At 48.3% G+C, this 18,589-nt stretch overlaps 1 protein-coding gene across 1 annotated transcript; it reads right to left on the reverse strand.

Annotated features, from left to right (window-relative positions):
• Positions 1-667: 667 nt before the first annotated feature.
• Positions 668-18,073, reverse strand: USP35 (ubiquitin specific peptidase 35). Its single transcript, XM_018565716.1, has 10 exons — positions 17,392-18,073; positions 15,666-15,801; positions 11,690-11,819; positions 10,293-10,394; positions 9,861-10,019; positions 8,554-8,747; positions 4,658-4,751; positions 4,020-4,126; positions 1,301-2,534; positions 668-835 (listed from the first exon to the last, which is right to left on the reverse strand). The coding sequence occupies exons 1-10, from the start codon at positions 18,071-18,073 to the stop codon at positions 668-670; spliced, it is 3,006 nt and encodes a 1,001-aa protein (XP_018421218.1).
• Between the last annotated feature and the right edge of the window lie 516 nt (positions 18,074-18,589).

The raw sequence follows: 18,589 nt of genomic DNA on the forward strand, positions 1-18,589 counted from the left end.
ACCCCTCCCATTCAGGAATTAGACTCCTTACATTCAGGAATTAGACTCCTCCCATTCCAGAATTAGACCCCTCACATTCAGGAGCCATGTCTGGAAAGGACATGGTGAAGCAAATAGCTTTTTCGGAACAGAGTACAGTGAAAATCTGCAATGTAGGAGCAGCATTGTCACACTGAAATGAGGGATTACCACCTTATAGCGGGGTGAGAAGACATTACAGGGGGGTGTGGCTGTTCGCACTGTCACTATTGATGCACAAGCCTGTAGCTTGTCAATCAGCACCTGGCCATACCTAGTCCTGCCCACTGCCTTTGCTGCTGAAACCCATTCACTGTGAGCTGCAGTGTCTGGGAGGGGGAGCGTATGAGACACAGAAGAAGAAGGATTTGGCTGACCCAGGGGAGGTAAAGTAAGTTTCTGATACCTTTATGAGGTTTATGTATCACATAGTAACTGGATTTGGGACTTGTTAAGATTGTCATAAAGGTCTTTAGTCTGTACTGTAAGTCTAAGCTTGTTCCTGATTGTAGTGATTAGGGAACAAAATAATGTAAGTGACCCCACCAGCTACACCCACCCTTCTATAATTTACAGTCTATATACCCCCAGTGCAGGAAAAACAAATATGTGCAATGATCCTGCTGAGGGGCCACCACATGTGGATCTTCTAAAACACCAGACCATGAAATGATCCGGAGGCGCCTCCAGCAGCTGGGCCTAGTCCTCCTGGCGAGCCATCATCATCATTGTCCTTATCGAAGTCCTGCCACCATAGCGGAGACTTCAGTAGTGGGGAAATGTAGGCTGCTGTGTTCCTGGCTTCCTTCTCTTGCTCCTAGGGAAAGGAAAAGAAATCAAACTTGTAGGAACTATTAAAAGAAGAGGTGCACTATTCACCGACCCCCGTCCAGCCACGACCGTCCCAGGTTGCTAAGAGCTCTTAGTCCAGCATCCTGCCCAGCTCACTAACGACAAAGGTTGCCAAGAGCTGGCCTGCACATCGCCCAGCTCCTGCCAACAAGTGATGTCGGTGAGCCGGTCCCAGGAGTACCATGCACTACCTGAGCACAGAGTTTCTCATCTACATAGCTTTGAAATGCTTTTGATGCAGCCTAGAAGAGGTCAAACGCAGGTCAATTGCAACTATCAATAAACTCTGAAGTATCTCAAACTAATGTCAAATGCAAACTGAATGCACCTGAAAGCACACAACATTTATCACCAACCCTGAAGAAGGTTTTGATGGACTTTAACATTTTAAGAAACATTAGGGTGAAGAGGTCTTTGTTTTGTCGCTCACCTGCAAATACTTGATGTTATCTTTGGTGATAGCTTCCATTAGCTCCTTGTTTAGAGAGATATCACTGTGCGGCCTGGCTGCTTCCAAGTCATGGGCTTCCTCGGGGAAGTCATGTGGTCGGTGCCTGTAGAAGAGCACGTAGGCCGTATCTTTGGGGAAAAAGGACGTTATGTTGCTGACAGATTCAAAGGATGAGAACGTTACCCTGGTGTCATTGAAGAGGTACCACTGGATTTCCATGTCCAGGTGCTTGTCAGGAGGAAACCTTTTCATGTCAGCATTGGGTGCTTTGTGGCTTTCCGTGTCCATGCACTCTCTGGAATAACAATAGTAGTGACCACTTTCAGAAGACAGTCCAGAATGTACGATTACGGTACACAAGTCATAGGTTGCAGACTGGTGGACCTTCACTGAGGCATAGCTACTGCCCCTTTCTAGGCACGCATTCCCTGGTCGAGGGGAAGAAGGCACATGGATGGGTAACTTGAGGATCATCGGAATGGACACGTTGTCCAAGATTTTTCTCCTTTTCATGGCCTTCAAATCAAATGAAAACCTGAGCAAAGTCAAAATAAGGTACTGCGGGCCAGTGGAAAGCTCCACAATTTTCTCTGCATCTTGTAGGGACAGACAAGTTTCACATCGATATTTATTGTCTGCCGTCAACATCTCTGGGCATAGGAAATGGTTGATCAGATCGGAAAGGGTCAGGGAACATTTTCTGATGTCTGCTGTTTCGAAAGAATTGGCAGTGCTCAAATTCCGAATGCCAACCACCATACAATTATTTTCATCTTTGTCCTTAGAGGCATCTTTTCCATGAAGCTTCAAGGCTTCAGGGGGGACTATTTTACCCCGTTTTTCCTCAATTTTTTGTTGCCACCTGGCGTGGTCTAGAAAGTCAGTGGTTTGTGCGGTATGAGCTTTTGGTTTCGTCTGCACATCATATGGTCCTATGTCTTCTACTGGCGGAGAGGAAGAATTAGAAGTTTGAGGAGGCTTTTTCTTGGTGGAGTCACTTGGAGGAAAAGCCAAAGATAAGTCAGTAAACGCTTCTTCCCTCGCCGACACACATTGGCATTTCAGACACCGAATTTTGGTTACGATTCTTCCACCGAACATCTGCTCTACTAATGTCCTGTTACCCAAGAGGGTCTTCTTTGATTGTAAACTGCTGCTGGCTTGGGCCAAGGTTTGGGAAATCCTCTTTCCAGTTTTCTCTTCTTCATGAAGCCTTGGAAAGAGAACATCAAACCAGAGATAAAATTCTCAAATACACAAAAAGAAGTCACATTTGGCTTTCATTGTCACCATGTTAACAAAGGAAAACATGTTTTAAAGTGTGTAGCCCCTACCACCTTCAGTGGAGTGGCTACTGGAAATTCAGCATTGCTAGTACTGTAATCAGTGTAGCCGATTGGTAGTTTGACATTACCTGGTTAATTCCAGGTGTTTTGCTGTTGATTGCCCCTACCTGAGTGGGATGTGACAGTGCTGCAGAGTGGGGCAGCTAATAGGGGAACACTAGGAGTGTCTATGCCTCACCAGCCGATCACTAGGAATTTTATAGCTAGTGGTGCATGCTGAGGGAGGGCATAAATACTCAGGGATTACCATGTGCTCAGGGCAGTCCGCCCCCTGGCTTGGCCTGGTGGGTTGCATGTACAAGGTTGGAGAAGGTGACTAGGCCTCAAGCCTGGAAGAGGCCACATGTGGACCAGGTTGGTTTTGGAACTGTCTGGGGAGAAGAACCAGAGAGGCCTCAGGACTACTGGAGGTGCCAGGAGCTGATATGGACTTCAGGAACAAGTCTGGTGTCTCTTCCAGGGAAGACTTCATACACATCCCTATTCAGCTGCTGTTCTATTGCTCAGTGTCAGCCTGTTCTAATAAAAATTCTGCACTGTGGAAGCCTGAAGGAATTGCTGAGCCTGGAGTCTGTTTTGCTTTTGCTATGGATGTCTGAAGCCCCGTACCCGCTCTCCCAGTTATGGTGTTCTGCAATAAAGCATTTAAAAAGGCACTTAAAGTAACTGCCACCCAACTTTGTTGAGCACACATCCTTTCACTGGATAAGTATCTGCCCCTGAGAGTGAAATGTCGGCCCTCCCTACCTTTGGGGTCCACCTCAGGCCCCTGGAGGTCAGGGGGGCACTACAACACAACAATTACAAAAGTACATACATACATGCGTACACATTACCTCATGTTTTGTCCCTAAATGCTGCAGGTACCGAAAAATACCTGTTGATCTGCCAGAAATCTAGTGAGGTTCTAGCTTCCTGTCTGGGATGACAAAGAAGCTCCTTTGCTGCACTAAAATTCCAACCAATGTTGTCAGCCATGCTCACTGGACTACAGAACTCCACCTGTCTCCCGCCCACTCTGTCCCTCTCTACGTGAGGCAGCATTGTTTTGCTGAGAAAGAAATCAATGCTGCTGCCTTCACTTCCCTGCTCACACACTGTGCACAGGGAAAGGGCTATTGGGAGATATAGTTCTGGGGGTATGCCCTAGTAGAAACTAAGCTCCTAGCAGCTGCCACTGCAAGATCTTTACAAGCCCGGCAATGTATGTTTGTCACTACAATAACAAGGTAAAATAAATAAATAATGCTAGGAAGTGCTCTAGAGGGGAGGAGGGAGGTGTGGGGCTAAATGTAAATGCCCCATTAAAAGTGAAGCAAAATGTGGCAAAATGAACCCGTGCTTCTGCTTACCGATCTAGGAGATATTTCAGGTACTCTGAGCAGTCTTGTTGAACGCCGGGAGTAAACCAAGGAGGCCAAGAGCAAGCCAAAAAACTTTCCGGTGAGACTGCTGGGCGCTGTGGTGCAAAAACACAGAACTGAACCAATCATATCAATTGCAATACTTTCACCTAATAATTCCTCATTATAGTAAACGCGCAAGCTTTCACAAATTGGGATTGGAAGAAAATTGGCCAAAAACATTTTATTTTTCCTTTAAAAATAAAGTGTTGTCCTTCTGTTGCCCCTAGACTGAAGCCTCAGTGCCATGTCCAAGCCGGCTTTGTACTAAAACACCACCTCCCCGTCCCACTCCAGTGCTGGCATAGATAAGCGCCAGCCACACGCCTCATATGGAGGATGAGAGGGGGCAGGATTGACCAGGTATGACCACCGTACATCATGCCCTTGGCAGTTTAGTCTGACTCTGGTGCCTTGTCAACTGCGCAGTCATATTTGGACACCATTACCCAACAGCTGCAAACAGGAAAGGAAAGGTAAGACTATGAAAATGGAGGTTGTTAGTACAAGGTCTATGTGACCGAATATCTATTCCTGTGACTTCAGTTGGGCTTTAAAATAAAAGAAGAGAACCAGTTGGCACTTACCTGGCTGTGCTCGAGAAAAGCAAATAGGTGCTGCAGCTTCATCATCAGAGGCTGGGAGCTGCTGTCTCGCAGGCAGAGCACCGAGTGCCTAAAACTGACAACACAAGTCAATGGACATCACTGGAAACTAAAACACTATTTGCCCCTTTATTGAGGTCACACCGGTACAAGATGGATTCTGTTCCTATGCCTACTGCCAGGGCCGGCCTTAGGCCTTTAGGCGCCCTGTGCGAGAAAGCTTTACAGCGCCCCTCAGTGACCACACCCCTCAGTGGTCAGACCCTTTAGTGGCCACACCCCCAGTAACCAGATTACAGCCCATGTACCCATTGCACTCCTGACCGCACGTCTAACAAAGTATCCTGGGTGCTCAGTAGTCGACGGATGGCCACCGTCAAAGTAATGCAGAAAAGAAATAGACACCGGCATTCCAATAGTAAATCGATTACGTCTATTGATTGACGTACATCAAAAGCAAAATAGCAAGTTGTTTTGCCTGATGAAGGGGTTCCTGTGTGTCCCCGAAACGTCGCACTAAGTGTGCTATTTTGCTTTTGATGTACGTCAATAAATAGACGTAATCGATTTACTATTGGAATGCCGGTGTCTATTTCTTTTCTACCCCCCAGTAACCACACCCATTTCCCCCAATATCCGCACCATTTTGTTAAGCCGCAAAGAAACATATTAAAAATTATGATAAAAATAAAACTTTTATTAAAAGGTATTAAACTTGTAGGCACAATATTAGTATTTTTATTCTTCTTATTATTATTACATAGTATTTATATAGCGCCAACAGTGTGTGCAGCGCTTTACAATATAAGGAAGACATTACAATTACAATACAATTCAAGACAAGATGGTAAAACAACAGAAGGTAAACAATAAATGTCAAACTACAATAGAGTTTATAAAAATAAAGTGTCAGGATGTCATGCCGATCCCTTTCTTCAAGTCAGTATATCTAGAAAAGTAAAAATAGAAAACAGAACACAAAACCCGGACTGCGTGTAAATGAACGAATTACTATTTGTCCGAATATACCAAAAATATGTTCAGGCACATAATAATTTGTTTGAGAATGTGCGGCGGCCATGTTGGCCACCGGCGTGTTCTGTGAATGCGTGCCACCATCTTGGAGGCGGGGAGCATGACGTTACATGACGCCATCCATGTGTGGCCCCACCATCTTGGTGTATACCTAGATCAGGGTGCCCACCGCAGCCAGGCCCCCCACCCACAGTGCGATCGCCTGCACCCGGAACCCAGGCACATCAGTCCCTGCGTTCCGGTCCAGTGCGATCTGCAAAAATGCTGCAAGCACTATTTTTGCAGATCACACTGGACCGGAATGTAGGCACTAATGTGCCTGCGTTCCGGGTGCGGGCGATCAAACTGTGGGCGGGGGACATGGCTGCGTTGCAACCCCACGCCCCCTCCCGCCCCTGAACCCATTCCAGTGCGTTCTAGAGGCGCCGGTGTCCTATCCTCCCGCAGTGCTCATGTGGTTGACGTATCTGCAGCCTCTGTTCTAAATGAATGGAAAGCAAAGAGGCTTCTCATTCATTCAGAAAATATTTACTATCACAAGTTTCTGAATGGGGAGGAGCCTCTGTACAGAGTGCTTCTCCCTATTGAGAAACTCATGAATTAACAGGAAGTGATGTAAATTACATCGTGTTCATTCATAACTGGGGACACATAGTACTATGTGTCCCCAGTTATTTACAAACACTGGAGTGATCAGACGATCGCTCCAGTGTTTGTCCTTCTCACACGGAGGATCGGTAAGTATCACTGATATTTACCGATCCCCCGCCCTGCCACGCACAGAGCCGCTGTAATCCTGAAGCTGAGAGGAGGAAAGTGGCTCCGATCTCCTCCCCGCTCGGCCATCCTGACAGCTGCGGGCGCGGCTTCTCTCCCCCTCTTCGCTCCGCTAATCCGGAGAGCAGGCAGCGCTCCCTCCTGCGGACGAGGGAGCGCTGTCCTGTTGGTGAGGAGGAGAGCGGTGAGTAGGAGAGAAGCCACCCCGAGGACGAGCTGTGTCGGCCGCTTGGCGCCTTTGTTGCCATGGCGCCACACACCCCTAAGGCCGGCCCTGCCTACTGCGCTCACACTGCTGCATTTAATGCCATGTTCCAATAGCAATCAATCATACCAATGGTTTGAGGAACACAACAGCGAGTTGGTGGTGTTGGCTTGGCCTCCAAATTCTCAAGATCTCAATCCAATCGATCATCTGTGGGATGTGCTGGAAGAACAAGTCCGATCCATGGAGGCCAATCACCTCACAACTTACAGGACTTAAGGATCTGCTACTGACGGATTGGTGCCAGATACCACAGCACACCTTCAGAGGTCTAGTGGAGTCCATGCCTCAATGGGTCAGGAAAAGGGGGACCTACTCAGTATTAGGTGGGTGGTCATAATGTTATGGCTGATCTATATTTATATATAGAATTGAAATTAGTTTTAAAATGTATCTTTAGAATAACATAAAAATAACCTATCTGGAAGCCTAAGCCAACGCTGCAGTTCTACGTGATGACTCAGCAATTTCAAACTCTTTAAAAAGGAAAAAAAAATCCCTTGCTCCAATTTTAGTACAAAGACATGAAAGAATGCCAAAGAAGAGAAAAGTCAATCAATATTTACAGTAAACATCCTCCCTCTGGGATCTCCGCCGGGAATATAGTTAAATGCAGGTTGCTGTTTTTAAGACGTTCTACAAGGACGTGTTCTGAATATTCCTAAAGCTGATCTCCGGGATAAGCAAATATCGTCCACATACCAGAGTCATGTGTATGCTTCCGTCAACCTCGTGAGCTTTGTGTATTTCTTCCAGATCTGGTTTGCAAACAGGCTAACTAAGGGGGTGACCCATAATACAGGGCTACCTGGTTTGGCACCGGGCTATCTAAGGGGGTGAGCCACAATACAGGACTGCCTGGTTTGGCACCGGGCTATCTAAGGGGATGAGCCACAATACAGGACTGCCTGGTTTGGCACCGGGCTAACTAAGGGGATGAGCCACAATACAGGACTACCTGGTTTGGCACCGGGCTATCTAAGGGGATGAGCCACAATACAGGACTGCCTGGTTTGGCACCGGGCTAACTAAGGGGATGAGCCACAATACAGGGCTACCTGGTTTGGCACCGGGCTATCTAAGGGGATGAGCCACAATACAGGACTGAAAAGAGCAATACCGGCGCCCCCGGTTTGCAGAGAAATCCGGCTGTAAAGTTCATTGGTACACCATAGAGGCAGCTCCCACCGGTCAACAACGACCATCAATCTGGGAAACAAAAGCAACACAGAGCGCCTCCATAGTGTAAAACTTTTATTTGAAGTGGGAAGGGGAAGTCTGAGGGGATCTCCAAATCAGCGTCCTCTGCTCCCGTATGTTTTTTAAAAAGGTCTACGCGTTTCAGGGGCACGCCCCCTTCATCAGAACCTGAGGTACCTACCTGAAACGCGTAGACCTTTTTAAAAAACATACGGGAGCAGAGGACGCTGATTGGGAGATCCCCTCAGACTTCCCCTGCTGGAGATTTTATATTTTATCGTTTCCTTTTACGCTTATGATCATTGGCTTTCGTGTAAGTACATTTTCACTTGCGTGTTGTACTCATCAAATAAAAGTTTTACACTATGGAGGCGCTCTGTGTTGCTTTTGTTTCCCACAATACAGGACTGCCTGGTTTGGCACCGGGCTAACTAAGGGGATGAGCCACAATACAGGGCTGCCTGGCTTGGCACCCGGCTAACCTAGGGGATGACCCACAATACAGGCTTGGGAGCAGCGAGTAACATTTTCTGTACTAAGCACATCTATCACTGTATCTAAGTCATTCACTGTATATCAGTGTTCTCTGCGTGTTACTTACTCAGAAGCCATGAACAAAGCCTGCAGGATGCTGTTCATGTAACACGTATTGCCCAGATTTATCAGGCCAATTTTACCCGTGTCAGATTTGGACACCAGTCTGGGGTAATATGGAGCAAGTTCATTCTTCTGCGATGTCCAGGCGTTCTGACCCAGCAACTGTTTTATTCTGTCTTCGTTTGGTACCGGGAGTTTCTAATTCAAAAAGAGACACAGGAAGTGACAGGCTGAATACACCTATAATGACCTGTGTAGGGTCAGCATAGGGAGAGAACAGGGCAGACATACAAGCCGCAGCTCAATCAGAAAACCATCAACCTGGCTTACCTTCCTGGTGATGCCTTTTCCTCAAGTGCTCTGATGCATATCAGTGAAATGCAGGTAGCAGGGTAGGGGCAGTAATCCTGGCAGGCAGGTATCAGCGTTAGGAGGTAGTAATCCTGGTATGCAGGTATCAGGATAGGGGGCAGTGATTCCAGAATGCAGGTACCAGGTTAGGGGGGAAGTAATCCTGGTAGACAGGAACCAGGGTAAGGGGGCAGTAATTCGGGTATGCAGGTGTCAGGGTAGGGGGTAGTAATTCTGGTATGCATGTACCATGGTAAGGGGCAGTGATTATGGTATGCAGGTACCAGGGAAGAGAGCAGTCGTTCTGGTATGCAGATACCAGGGTAGAGGGCAGTTGTTCTGGTATGTAGATACCTGGATAGAGGTCAGTAATTCTGGTATGCAGGTACCAGGGTAGGGGGCTGTAATTCTGGTATGCAGGTACCAGGGCAGGGGGCAGTAATTCTGGAATGCAGGTAGCAGGGTAGGGGGCTGTAATTCTGGTATGCAGGTACCAGGGTAGGGGGCTGTAATTCTGGTATGCAGGTACCAGGGCAGGGGGCAGTAATTCTGGAATGCAGGTAGCAGGGTAGGGGGCTGTAATTCTGGTATGCAGGTACCAGGGTAGGGGGCTGTAATTCTGGTATGCAGGTACCAGGGTGGGGGGGCTGTAATTCTGGTATACGGGGCCCAGGGTAAGTACCAATTGGTAACTTGGGGTTGGGCCTCAGGGGTGACGTTTCTGCTTCCCTGTACTCTTCCATGAACAGACAAATATTCCAACTGGGATATGGGCAGAGAATCCGCTCTCAAGTGCATAAATATCGCTGAGCCTCATGATAGGACCCCTCCCATTCATCAGGGGGTAGCAATGGTGGATCTCATTGGTGGTTATTGGCAACACAGACAGTATGAGACAAATCTCTCAGTTGTCTATAAGAGACTAAGATAAATGTAACCTATTGGAGATCAAATGAACACCTTGATTGCTTCCATGATGGGCTCATAAAGATCCGGGTATCCAGAGAACCGGAAGACCATGCAGTGCACGAGCTCCGCAAGCTGCTCCAGACAACTGGCCGCCGAATTGGTGTTCTCATTAGAGAGGCTGAAAACCACCTGGGGGAGGGGAGGAACGATCTGCAGGGGAAAGAGGGATGAGGCATTGTAGAGATAATAAAGACTATAAATCATCACAACGATCTATAACCTCCTATAATACACGGCTATAAAGATTTCACTCAATGACACTTCCACATTCTGTTATTCTGGAAGTTGGCCATTGATTTAGAGGTGAAGTTGAGCTCCCGGCAGAAAGCTAAATACATACAGGGGAGCTCAAAGTTACAATATGGCACGTCTCATGGGTGTATGTGACAGGTACACTTTAATGGCGATGCTCTGCATACTTACCAGGTGAAAGGCTTCAGGAGAGTGTTGATAGCTCAGTAACATATATCGAAGGACAGATAGAGCTCCCTCTCGGACCACCGGGTACAACAGCTTGGAGAATACCTGGAGGACAGATCCGTGTGACATACATGTTAGATTTAAAAAAACATTGGGATTTCTTGCTCTCCTGTTGGCCCTATCAGGCATGACCTCTTGACCCTATCAGGCATGTCCTCTTAGACCTCTTGGTCCTATCAGAAATGTCCTCTTAGACCTCTTGGTCCTATCCGGCATGTCCTCTTGGACCTCTTGGCCCTATCAGGCATGTCCTCTTAGACCTCTTGGTCCTATCAGGCATGTCCTCTTAGACCTCTTGGTCCTATCAGGCATGTCCTCTTAGACCTCTTGGCCCTATAAGGCATGTCCTCTTTGACTTCTTGGCCCTATAAGGCATGTCCTCTTAGAGCTCTTGGTCCTATCAGGCATGTCCTCTTGGACCTCTTGGCCCTATCAGGCATGTCCTCTTAGACCTCTTGGCCCTATAAGGCATGTCCTCTTTGACTTCTTGGCCCTATAAGGCATGTCCTCTTAGAGCTCTTGGTCCTATCAGGCATGTCCTCTTGGACCTCTTGGCCCTATCAGGCATGTCCTCTTAGACCTCTTGGCCCTATCAGGCATGTCCTCTTAGACCTCTTGGTCCTATCAGGCATGTCCTCTTGGACCTCTTGGTCCTATAAGGCATGTCCTCTTGGATCTCTTGGTCCTATCAGGCAAGGCATGTCCTCTTGGTCCTATCAGGTATATCCTTTTGGACCTCTTGGCCCTATCAGGTATCCTCCTGAACCCCTTGGCTCTATTAGGCATGTCCTATTAGACCCCTTGGCCCTATCAATTTCCCGCCATTCTGACCTGGTGACGCCAGTCATTAGGACCAATAGAGTGAGTGAATCTCACGAGTGGGGGAGGGGGAGGTTACAGGCGGCCCTAAAAATCAGACAGGGTTATACTCAATGCAAAACTAAACAAAAAGACTACAGATACACTGTATCTATGAGCCTCCATTATGATGATGATGATGTTCTGCACTCCTCGGAGTTGGCTGTGAGCTCAGGCAGCTGATGGGGAAGCATCTCTCCGTTCCTTCATCTCTCCTGTGAAATGTGAACCCGGAAGCGCTCAGCTCTGATCGCTTCTGTGTTCACCGCCATCAGTTCCCAGCCAGCAGAGCCGAGTCCAGCAGCGGACCCGGGGTGTTGTGTTGTACTGAGTGCAGGGGAAGCATTAGAGGTGCAAAAGCCCCCAATCCCCATCCCCAGGACCCCCCGAGGACTTCATTTTCTTCTACAGTGGTTTTGCTTTTAGTACGTGTGTGCAGCAAAATGGCAAAAATGTCTCTGACCAATGATGACCAAACTGACCTTTTGTATTTTGGCTAAAGAGACCTCTGTGAGTATACTGAACTTCTTCACCGCTGCCAGTCCCTTTAAAAGGGCGATGATCCACTTGTCGATGTTCTTTCCTAAAGGCCATGACACCCAGTCAATCATCCTGTAAACAGAGGACAAGTGTTAGAGGTCCGCTAAAGGTGAACTACGATTGGTTGATACAGCTGTAGGCACTGCGGAGTAATTCATCCTCAAGAATCAAAATGGAAGGGCTGAAGTAATTCAAATAATTTTCTCAGCAGCTCAGCTCCCCCTGCTCCCCCTACCAGCAGTGACTTTGGAGCTTAGCTTACCCTGCTCCCTCTCCAGCAGTGACTTGGCAGCTCAGCTCCCTAACGCCAGTGACTCAGCAGCTCAGCTTCCACTATCACCACCACCACTGACTCAGCAACTTAACTCCTTCTGCTGCCTATTACCAACAGTGAATGAGCAGCTCAGATACCCTGCTCCTCCTACAAGCAGTGACTTAACAGCTCGGCTCCCTCTGTTCCTCCCTCATAGCAGTAACTCTGCAACTCAGCCCCTCCTGCTGCCCACTCCCAACAGTGATTTAGCAGCTTATCTCCCCTTGCACCCCCCTAGCAGAGAATCAGTAGATAAGCTCCCCTGCTCCCTCCTCCCAGCAGTAAGTCAGCAGCTCAGCTCTACAAGCTTCCCCCTCATAGCAGTTACTCCGTAGCTGAGCTCTACCTGCTCTCTCTCCCAGCAGTGAATCGGCAGCTAAGCTCCCCCCCCCCCCCCCCCCCCGTTACTGCTTCTCCTCCCAGCAGTAAGTCAGCAGCTCAGCTCCCCTCTCCTAGTAGTGACTCAGCAGCTGAGCTCCCCCTGTTTCCTTCCTTCATATCAGTGACCCAGCAGCTCTGCTCCCCCTCCTAACAGTGACCCAGCAGCTCTGCTCCCCCTCCTAACAGTGACTCAGCAGCTCTGCTCCCCCTCCTAACAGTGACTCAGCAGCTCTGCCCCCCCTCCTAACAGTGACTCAGCAGCTCTGCTCCCCCTCCTAACAGTGACCCAGCAGCTCTGCTCCCCTTCCTAACAGTGACCCAGCAGCTCTGCTCCCCCTCCTAATAGTGACTCAGCAGCTCTGCTCCCCCTCCTAACAGTGACCCAGCAGCTCTGCTCCCCTTCCTAACAGTGACCCAGCAGCTCTGCTCCCCCTCCTAATAGTGACTCAGCAGCTCTGCTCCCCCTCCTAACAGTGACCCAGCAGCTCTGCTCCCCTTCCTAACAGTGACCCAGCAGCTCTGCTCCCCCTCCTAATAGTGACTCAGCAGCTCTGCTCCCCCTCCTAACAGTGACCCAGCAGCAGTGACCTAGCAGTCCAGCTCATCTTAAAAAGAAAACAGACTTCAATAAACTTACAGAGCAAAGATAAACTGAGAAAAAGAAATAAAATGAGAATAAAGACGATACTACTATAACCGTGTACTCGTACTGCGGTGTTCAGGGACAATGCACTCAGAGTTTTACATTAACAGCCCGATTGGCAAATCACGTGTAACGATTGCCAGTTACTGTTCGGCGCTCTTCCGTCACCGCATCACCCGCACAGGAAAGGCGGACTCAAGTTCAGCAATAATCTGCCTCCAGCGGCTCCCTCCATCAATCAATATCATAGTGGAGTCACATACACCATGAAGGCCTCATACGTCTCTCATATAGAAAATTACAGTTTTAAAGGTTCCACCCAAAACGAATATTTAAGCTTCGGCGGGACGGGTGCGTGCCGAGCTGACCAGAGACTCCAGGAGGGTTATTCACAGAAGAGCCGAAGGATCCAGCTGTAGCTTCGGCTGAACCTTCGGCTCTCTTCGGCCGCCGGAGCCCTTCGGTTCAGTTGAACTGAAGGGCTGCTGTACGGGCTATTCACTATATTCACCATAACCCGTACAGCAGCCGAAGGCGGCCAAGCTGCTCAGCCGAGCGGAAGGCATATGCTTCGGCTCGACTGAGCCGAAGTGACACCCGAAGCGGAGCGAACGGCCTGCCGAGGGCTGGCCGTTTGCCCCATCAAATGACAGCTAGGCGGAGCCAGCCGTGATCTCACGGCTGGCTCCGCCCAGTTGTAATGACAGATCAGCGCCCCAAATGACCTGGGGACGCTGATCTGTCATTAAACAATAACAACTGGGTGTAGCTGGCTGTGACGTCACGGCCAGCTCCGCCCAGTTGTTATTTATTGGCCTGCCAATAGGAAACAGCTGGGCAGAGCTAGCGGTGATGCCCAACTGTTTTTTATTTGGCCGGCATATGTCAGCTTTGACATTATGCGGCGGGAGGTCGCCATGTGCAGTCGGGTCTGCGTGCGCCTTTTTTTATTATTATTTTGTATTTTTGTTGTATTTTTTTAAATCTTTTTTTTTAATTTTCGTATTTCTTACTTTTTTAAATCATTTTTCAAAATTTTTTTAATTTTTCTTTTTATATCACGGAGGTACCGAGCAGAATACTCAAGCCGAATGTTGCTCGGTGGCATTCGGCTATTCACTCACTGCCGTTTGGCCACCATGTGAATAGGGCACCGAGTGAGCTGCCGGAGCTTCGGCTCAGCCGATCTAGATGTTGGACTGGCTGAGTTGAACTCCTTCTGCACTTCGGCTAAGCCAAACATGGAGAGCGTGTTCGGCTGACCGAAGGGAGCGAAGGGAGCCGATTTACGGCTGATTTTAGGGGATAGCCGAATCACTTTTGCTCAGTTATTCACTCAGCTGCCCCCTATATCTTTCACTTTCACAGGTGGAGCTGGTTGGGGGGAGGGACAGGCAGGAGGTCTCTCCATTGGACCTCCCAGGACTGGAGGTATGCCAGAGGAGGAAACAAATAACAGTTTTAGGGCCATGAAGTGAACCCGGCACAGGACCGGATAACCCAAAGTGAGCACATTATATAAATGAATACTTACCATGAGAGAAACCCTCGTGTCCTACTGATCAGTAGATAAAAGCAGCTTAAGTTATTTCCTAATCTTCATGTTGCCTGGAAACGTTGAGCTTGGCTCCACCCACCCCAACCTTCCAAGTCTCCCCATTGGTCAGGGGTTTAAGTTATAGGCAAGATCTGTATATAACTATAGCTGCTTCTATCTTTGGATGTACTGATCATTTTCGATGTGCCGTTTTCACCGAAAGCAACCTCCGCTTATCTGTTTTTCTTCATATGTTTAGTCTGAATGACCAAGGGAGTTACTTTATAGTCAAAATACGAATGAGGTGGTGGGGGGGTGGAGCCTCAAGGTGCGACACTACCAAAAATGGTCAGAGCTTTGGCAATCAGAATGCAGTAATATGAGCAGAAAGGCAACCAGGAGCTGAGCGGGATGCCGGCCAGAGCGTCCCAGGTTGCTAAGAGCTACAGGGCCCCTGGTGTCAACAGCAGTCAAATCTACAGGTCCCCTGGTGTCAACAGCAGTCCAATCTACAGGGCCCTTGGTGTCAACAGCAGTTCAATCTACAGGGCCCTTGGTGTCAACAGCAGTTCAATCTACAGGGCCCCTGGTGTCAACAGCACATCAATCTACAGGGCCCCTGGTGTCAACAGCAGTCCAATCTACAGGGTCCCTGGTGTCAACAGTACATCAATCTATAGGGCCCCTGTTGTCAACAGCAGTCCAATCTACAGGGCCCCTGGTGTCAACAGAAGTCCAATCTACAGGGCCCCTGGTTTCAACAGCAGTCCAATCTACAGGGCACCTGGTGTCAACAGCAGTCCAATCTACAGGGCACCTGGTGTCAACAGCAGTCCAATCTACAGGGTTTCCTTTACCTTTGGCTGGTGGTAAATCAGTAGTGTTTGAAGGCCAATGGACACATATTGGACTAATGATGGCAGATGAATGGTTGGATGGATGAGTGGAAGGTTGGTTGGTTGTGTCAGTTTAACATCTTGAGATCATTACTGTTTACCAGAACAGGTACCAATGAAGGTCCCTGCCATCCCTGGAGACAGTTACCTGTTAATGGCGGTCATCATCTGTGCATCTGTTACGCTGTCAGCATTGGCCAGATTTCGGACCACACCCTCCATGAGCTCCAATGGAATGTACTGGACCACACTCGCCAAAGAGTTTGAGGGAGTCTCTAACTCATCTGTAAAGAACACCAATAAATCCTTAATTGCACACTTCCTATTATCATCTGTCCGGCGCCTGGACACCAAGTCACCATGTTCACTGCAGGCTTTGACCAACATGCCTAAAAAATAAACCTAGTGCCCAATATATTTAACAACGTTGATGTTATTAGTGGAAATATATCATTAACTGAGTAGACATTGGAGATGGACAGTTAGGCTGAAGAATGATCGTATAGTTCCAGACACTGGAGAAGACACTATGCTATCTTTACGAATGGTCACCATCTGGAATTTCACAATAACCCAAAACTGCTTAAAGTGAACCATTCCCAAAAGAAAAATGGAGGCTGCCATTGCTGACCTCCTTGTAGACATTTTTGCCTGGTCGTTATGACCCACCAGCTTCCATACTCTTTGAGTCACTGATGTGGAACAATTATGCAGATCAGGAAAGTTGGAATAAGTCAGAAGTCCTTATCTTCAAACTTGTTCTGGGTTTTTGTCCCAAGGTATTGAAGTCAGAGGTTCAGCATGAAACCAAAGCAACCAGCAATTGCAGAACAGGAAGTCAGTAATGACAACCTCCATGTTCTTCTCAGGAAAGGTGGACAAAAAGATCAAAGCTCTAAGCTTAAAGGGGCCTTTACAATTGTAGATGTCTAAGCCATCTTTTCTACAGTTAATGTTTAATGTTAGGAACATTGGTTGGCTTAGTGTCTCTTTGGTTCCCATGACTGCAGCAACAGCATTTGGTAGAGTTCCATTGGGAGAACCAGCTAGATGACGTGGATTTTTTGTTTTGTTTCTGTCCTGACAGGTACATTCCATGATATGCCCACCCTTTACATAGACAAAAAAGCTACAGTCTACATCAGATGTGTCAAACTAGTGTTTTTGGGCCACACATGGCTCCCTTCCTCCTGCTTCTTGATAGACCACCTCCCCAGTAAGGAATACTTACTGATCCATGTTCCTGCCGAGATCACTTGTATGCAGCCTCCTGCACAGGGGATTGTGCCTCTGCATGGGTGCGGACGTGACCCCATGCCTGTTTTCTAATGATGACGCCAATAGGGCTATTTAAGGCTGAGATACCTTGACCTCCCTGCTGACTGATCTTCAGCTGTACCCCGTCCCTTGTTCCTGAAACCTGCATACTTGATCTGATCATCCGTTACCGACCCGGCTTGTTTGACCTCTGCTCCATACTCTTTGACCTCGGCTTGCTTTGAGCTCTCTCCTGCCTGTTCATTGGTACTTCACTGCATGCAAGTTACTGACCCGGCCTGTCTCTGATTACGTCCTGTCTCCTGATTGTGTATCAGATTGTTGCTGACCCGGCTTGTCTCTACCCTGCTTCCAGGATCCTGCGTTACAACTGCATCCTGCTAGAAGAGCCCTGCAACCTGCGCGCAGCTCTGACAGGAGTCTCCACCTACCGGCACTTGTGCCCCTGCTTGTCCTCACGCACCTGTTTCCACTATCCAGGAGTGTTTGGACTGGAGCAGCAAGAGCGGCCGCCCTCGTCATCTCAGGTTCCCCTTAAGGTACGTGACACTATGTCAGGTCTTGGAGATGGCCATTACTTACATAGTATTTCATACCTGTTGATGAGATGACAGCAAATACTTCCTTCAAGGAAGGTAGGATCAGAGACGTCTCGAGCCTCCAGATGTTCTGCAGAAGTCCACTAACTCTGTTCACCTGGTCAAGGAACTGTATGACTCCCTCCTCATCTTCCGAATGGCAATGGAACTGACCTAAGCATCGGATTAGCTGCTGGCAGAACAAGACTTGGTGCTGTCCAGTTGGGATGCACTGTGAGTAGGACGTTAGAAGTTTGCTGATCCTCACACAAATCTTAAGGCTTGGCCTTTCGCAGACAATACGGAGCACCTCAACCCTCAGCAGTCTGAAAATCTCCCCCGTGGTGGGTTTGTCTACGACAAACTGAAGTCCGAGATGGATGTAGTCCAATATGAAGGCGTGTCTCTTTCCAAGAGACCCGTATCCTTCTTGCAGGAGGTTCAAGATGAACCTGACGTTAAAGAATTCCTCAAATTCCTCTGGGTGGTACCTTCCATAGACCTCCAGAACTTCTCTGGCCGTTTCTCTGGCGAAACGGGACTCACCCAAAAAGAAGAGCTTGGTGGAAAGTTCCAGCATGGACCAGCACTGCTCGCTGTCCATGGGCTGCTTGGAGGCCTCAATCACCCTTCGGGCTAAGCTTTGCTTGACGTACATGGGGTAAGAAGACTGCATTACGGCTTCCAAAATCTTGTCCATGGTTTCTTCTTGGGTTCCAGGAGCAACAATCTAGAATTTTCTGTGAATGATCAAAATTTGAGAAATTATTTCAGATTCTCGACCACAAGAGGTGTTTTTATGTAAATATATTGCAAAGGAGGTCTAAGGTCATCCACACCATACCATTGAGGTACATGGGAATCCCCACTTACAGTTTCCTCTTCCCCCTCAGTCCCCATGCAAAGTCCCACAAATACATGTTGGTTCTGCCAGTGAGGTCCACCTCAGGCATCTTCCTGTGATGGGGTGGCAACAATGCTGCACTGCTCCTGATTTCAGAGCAGAGTTGTCACCCGGATGTAGGCTGTGCCTGCTTGCACTACAGGGGGTTAAAATGTTGAAGGGGAGTGGCTATCAGCATTGTCCCTCCTGATTCACAAATCTACAGCTTGGCAGTCATGACCTGGCCACACCCTATCATTGAGGTAAATGGGAATCTGCACTTACAGTTCTCTCTTAGTCCCCACCTTGGTTCTGCCAGTGCACCTAATGCAT

The sequence above is a fragment of the Nanorana parkeri genome, unplaced genomic scaffold (genome assembly GCF_000935625.1).
Source record: "Nanorana parkeri isolate BGI_ZX_2015 unplaced genomic scaffold, ASM93562v1 scaffold879, whole genome shotgun sequence".
NCBI lineage: Eukaryota > Metazoa > Chordata > Amphibia > Anura > Dicroglossidae > Nanorana > Nanorana parkeri.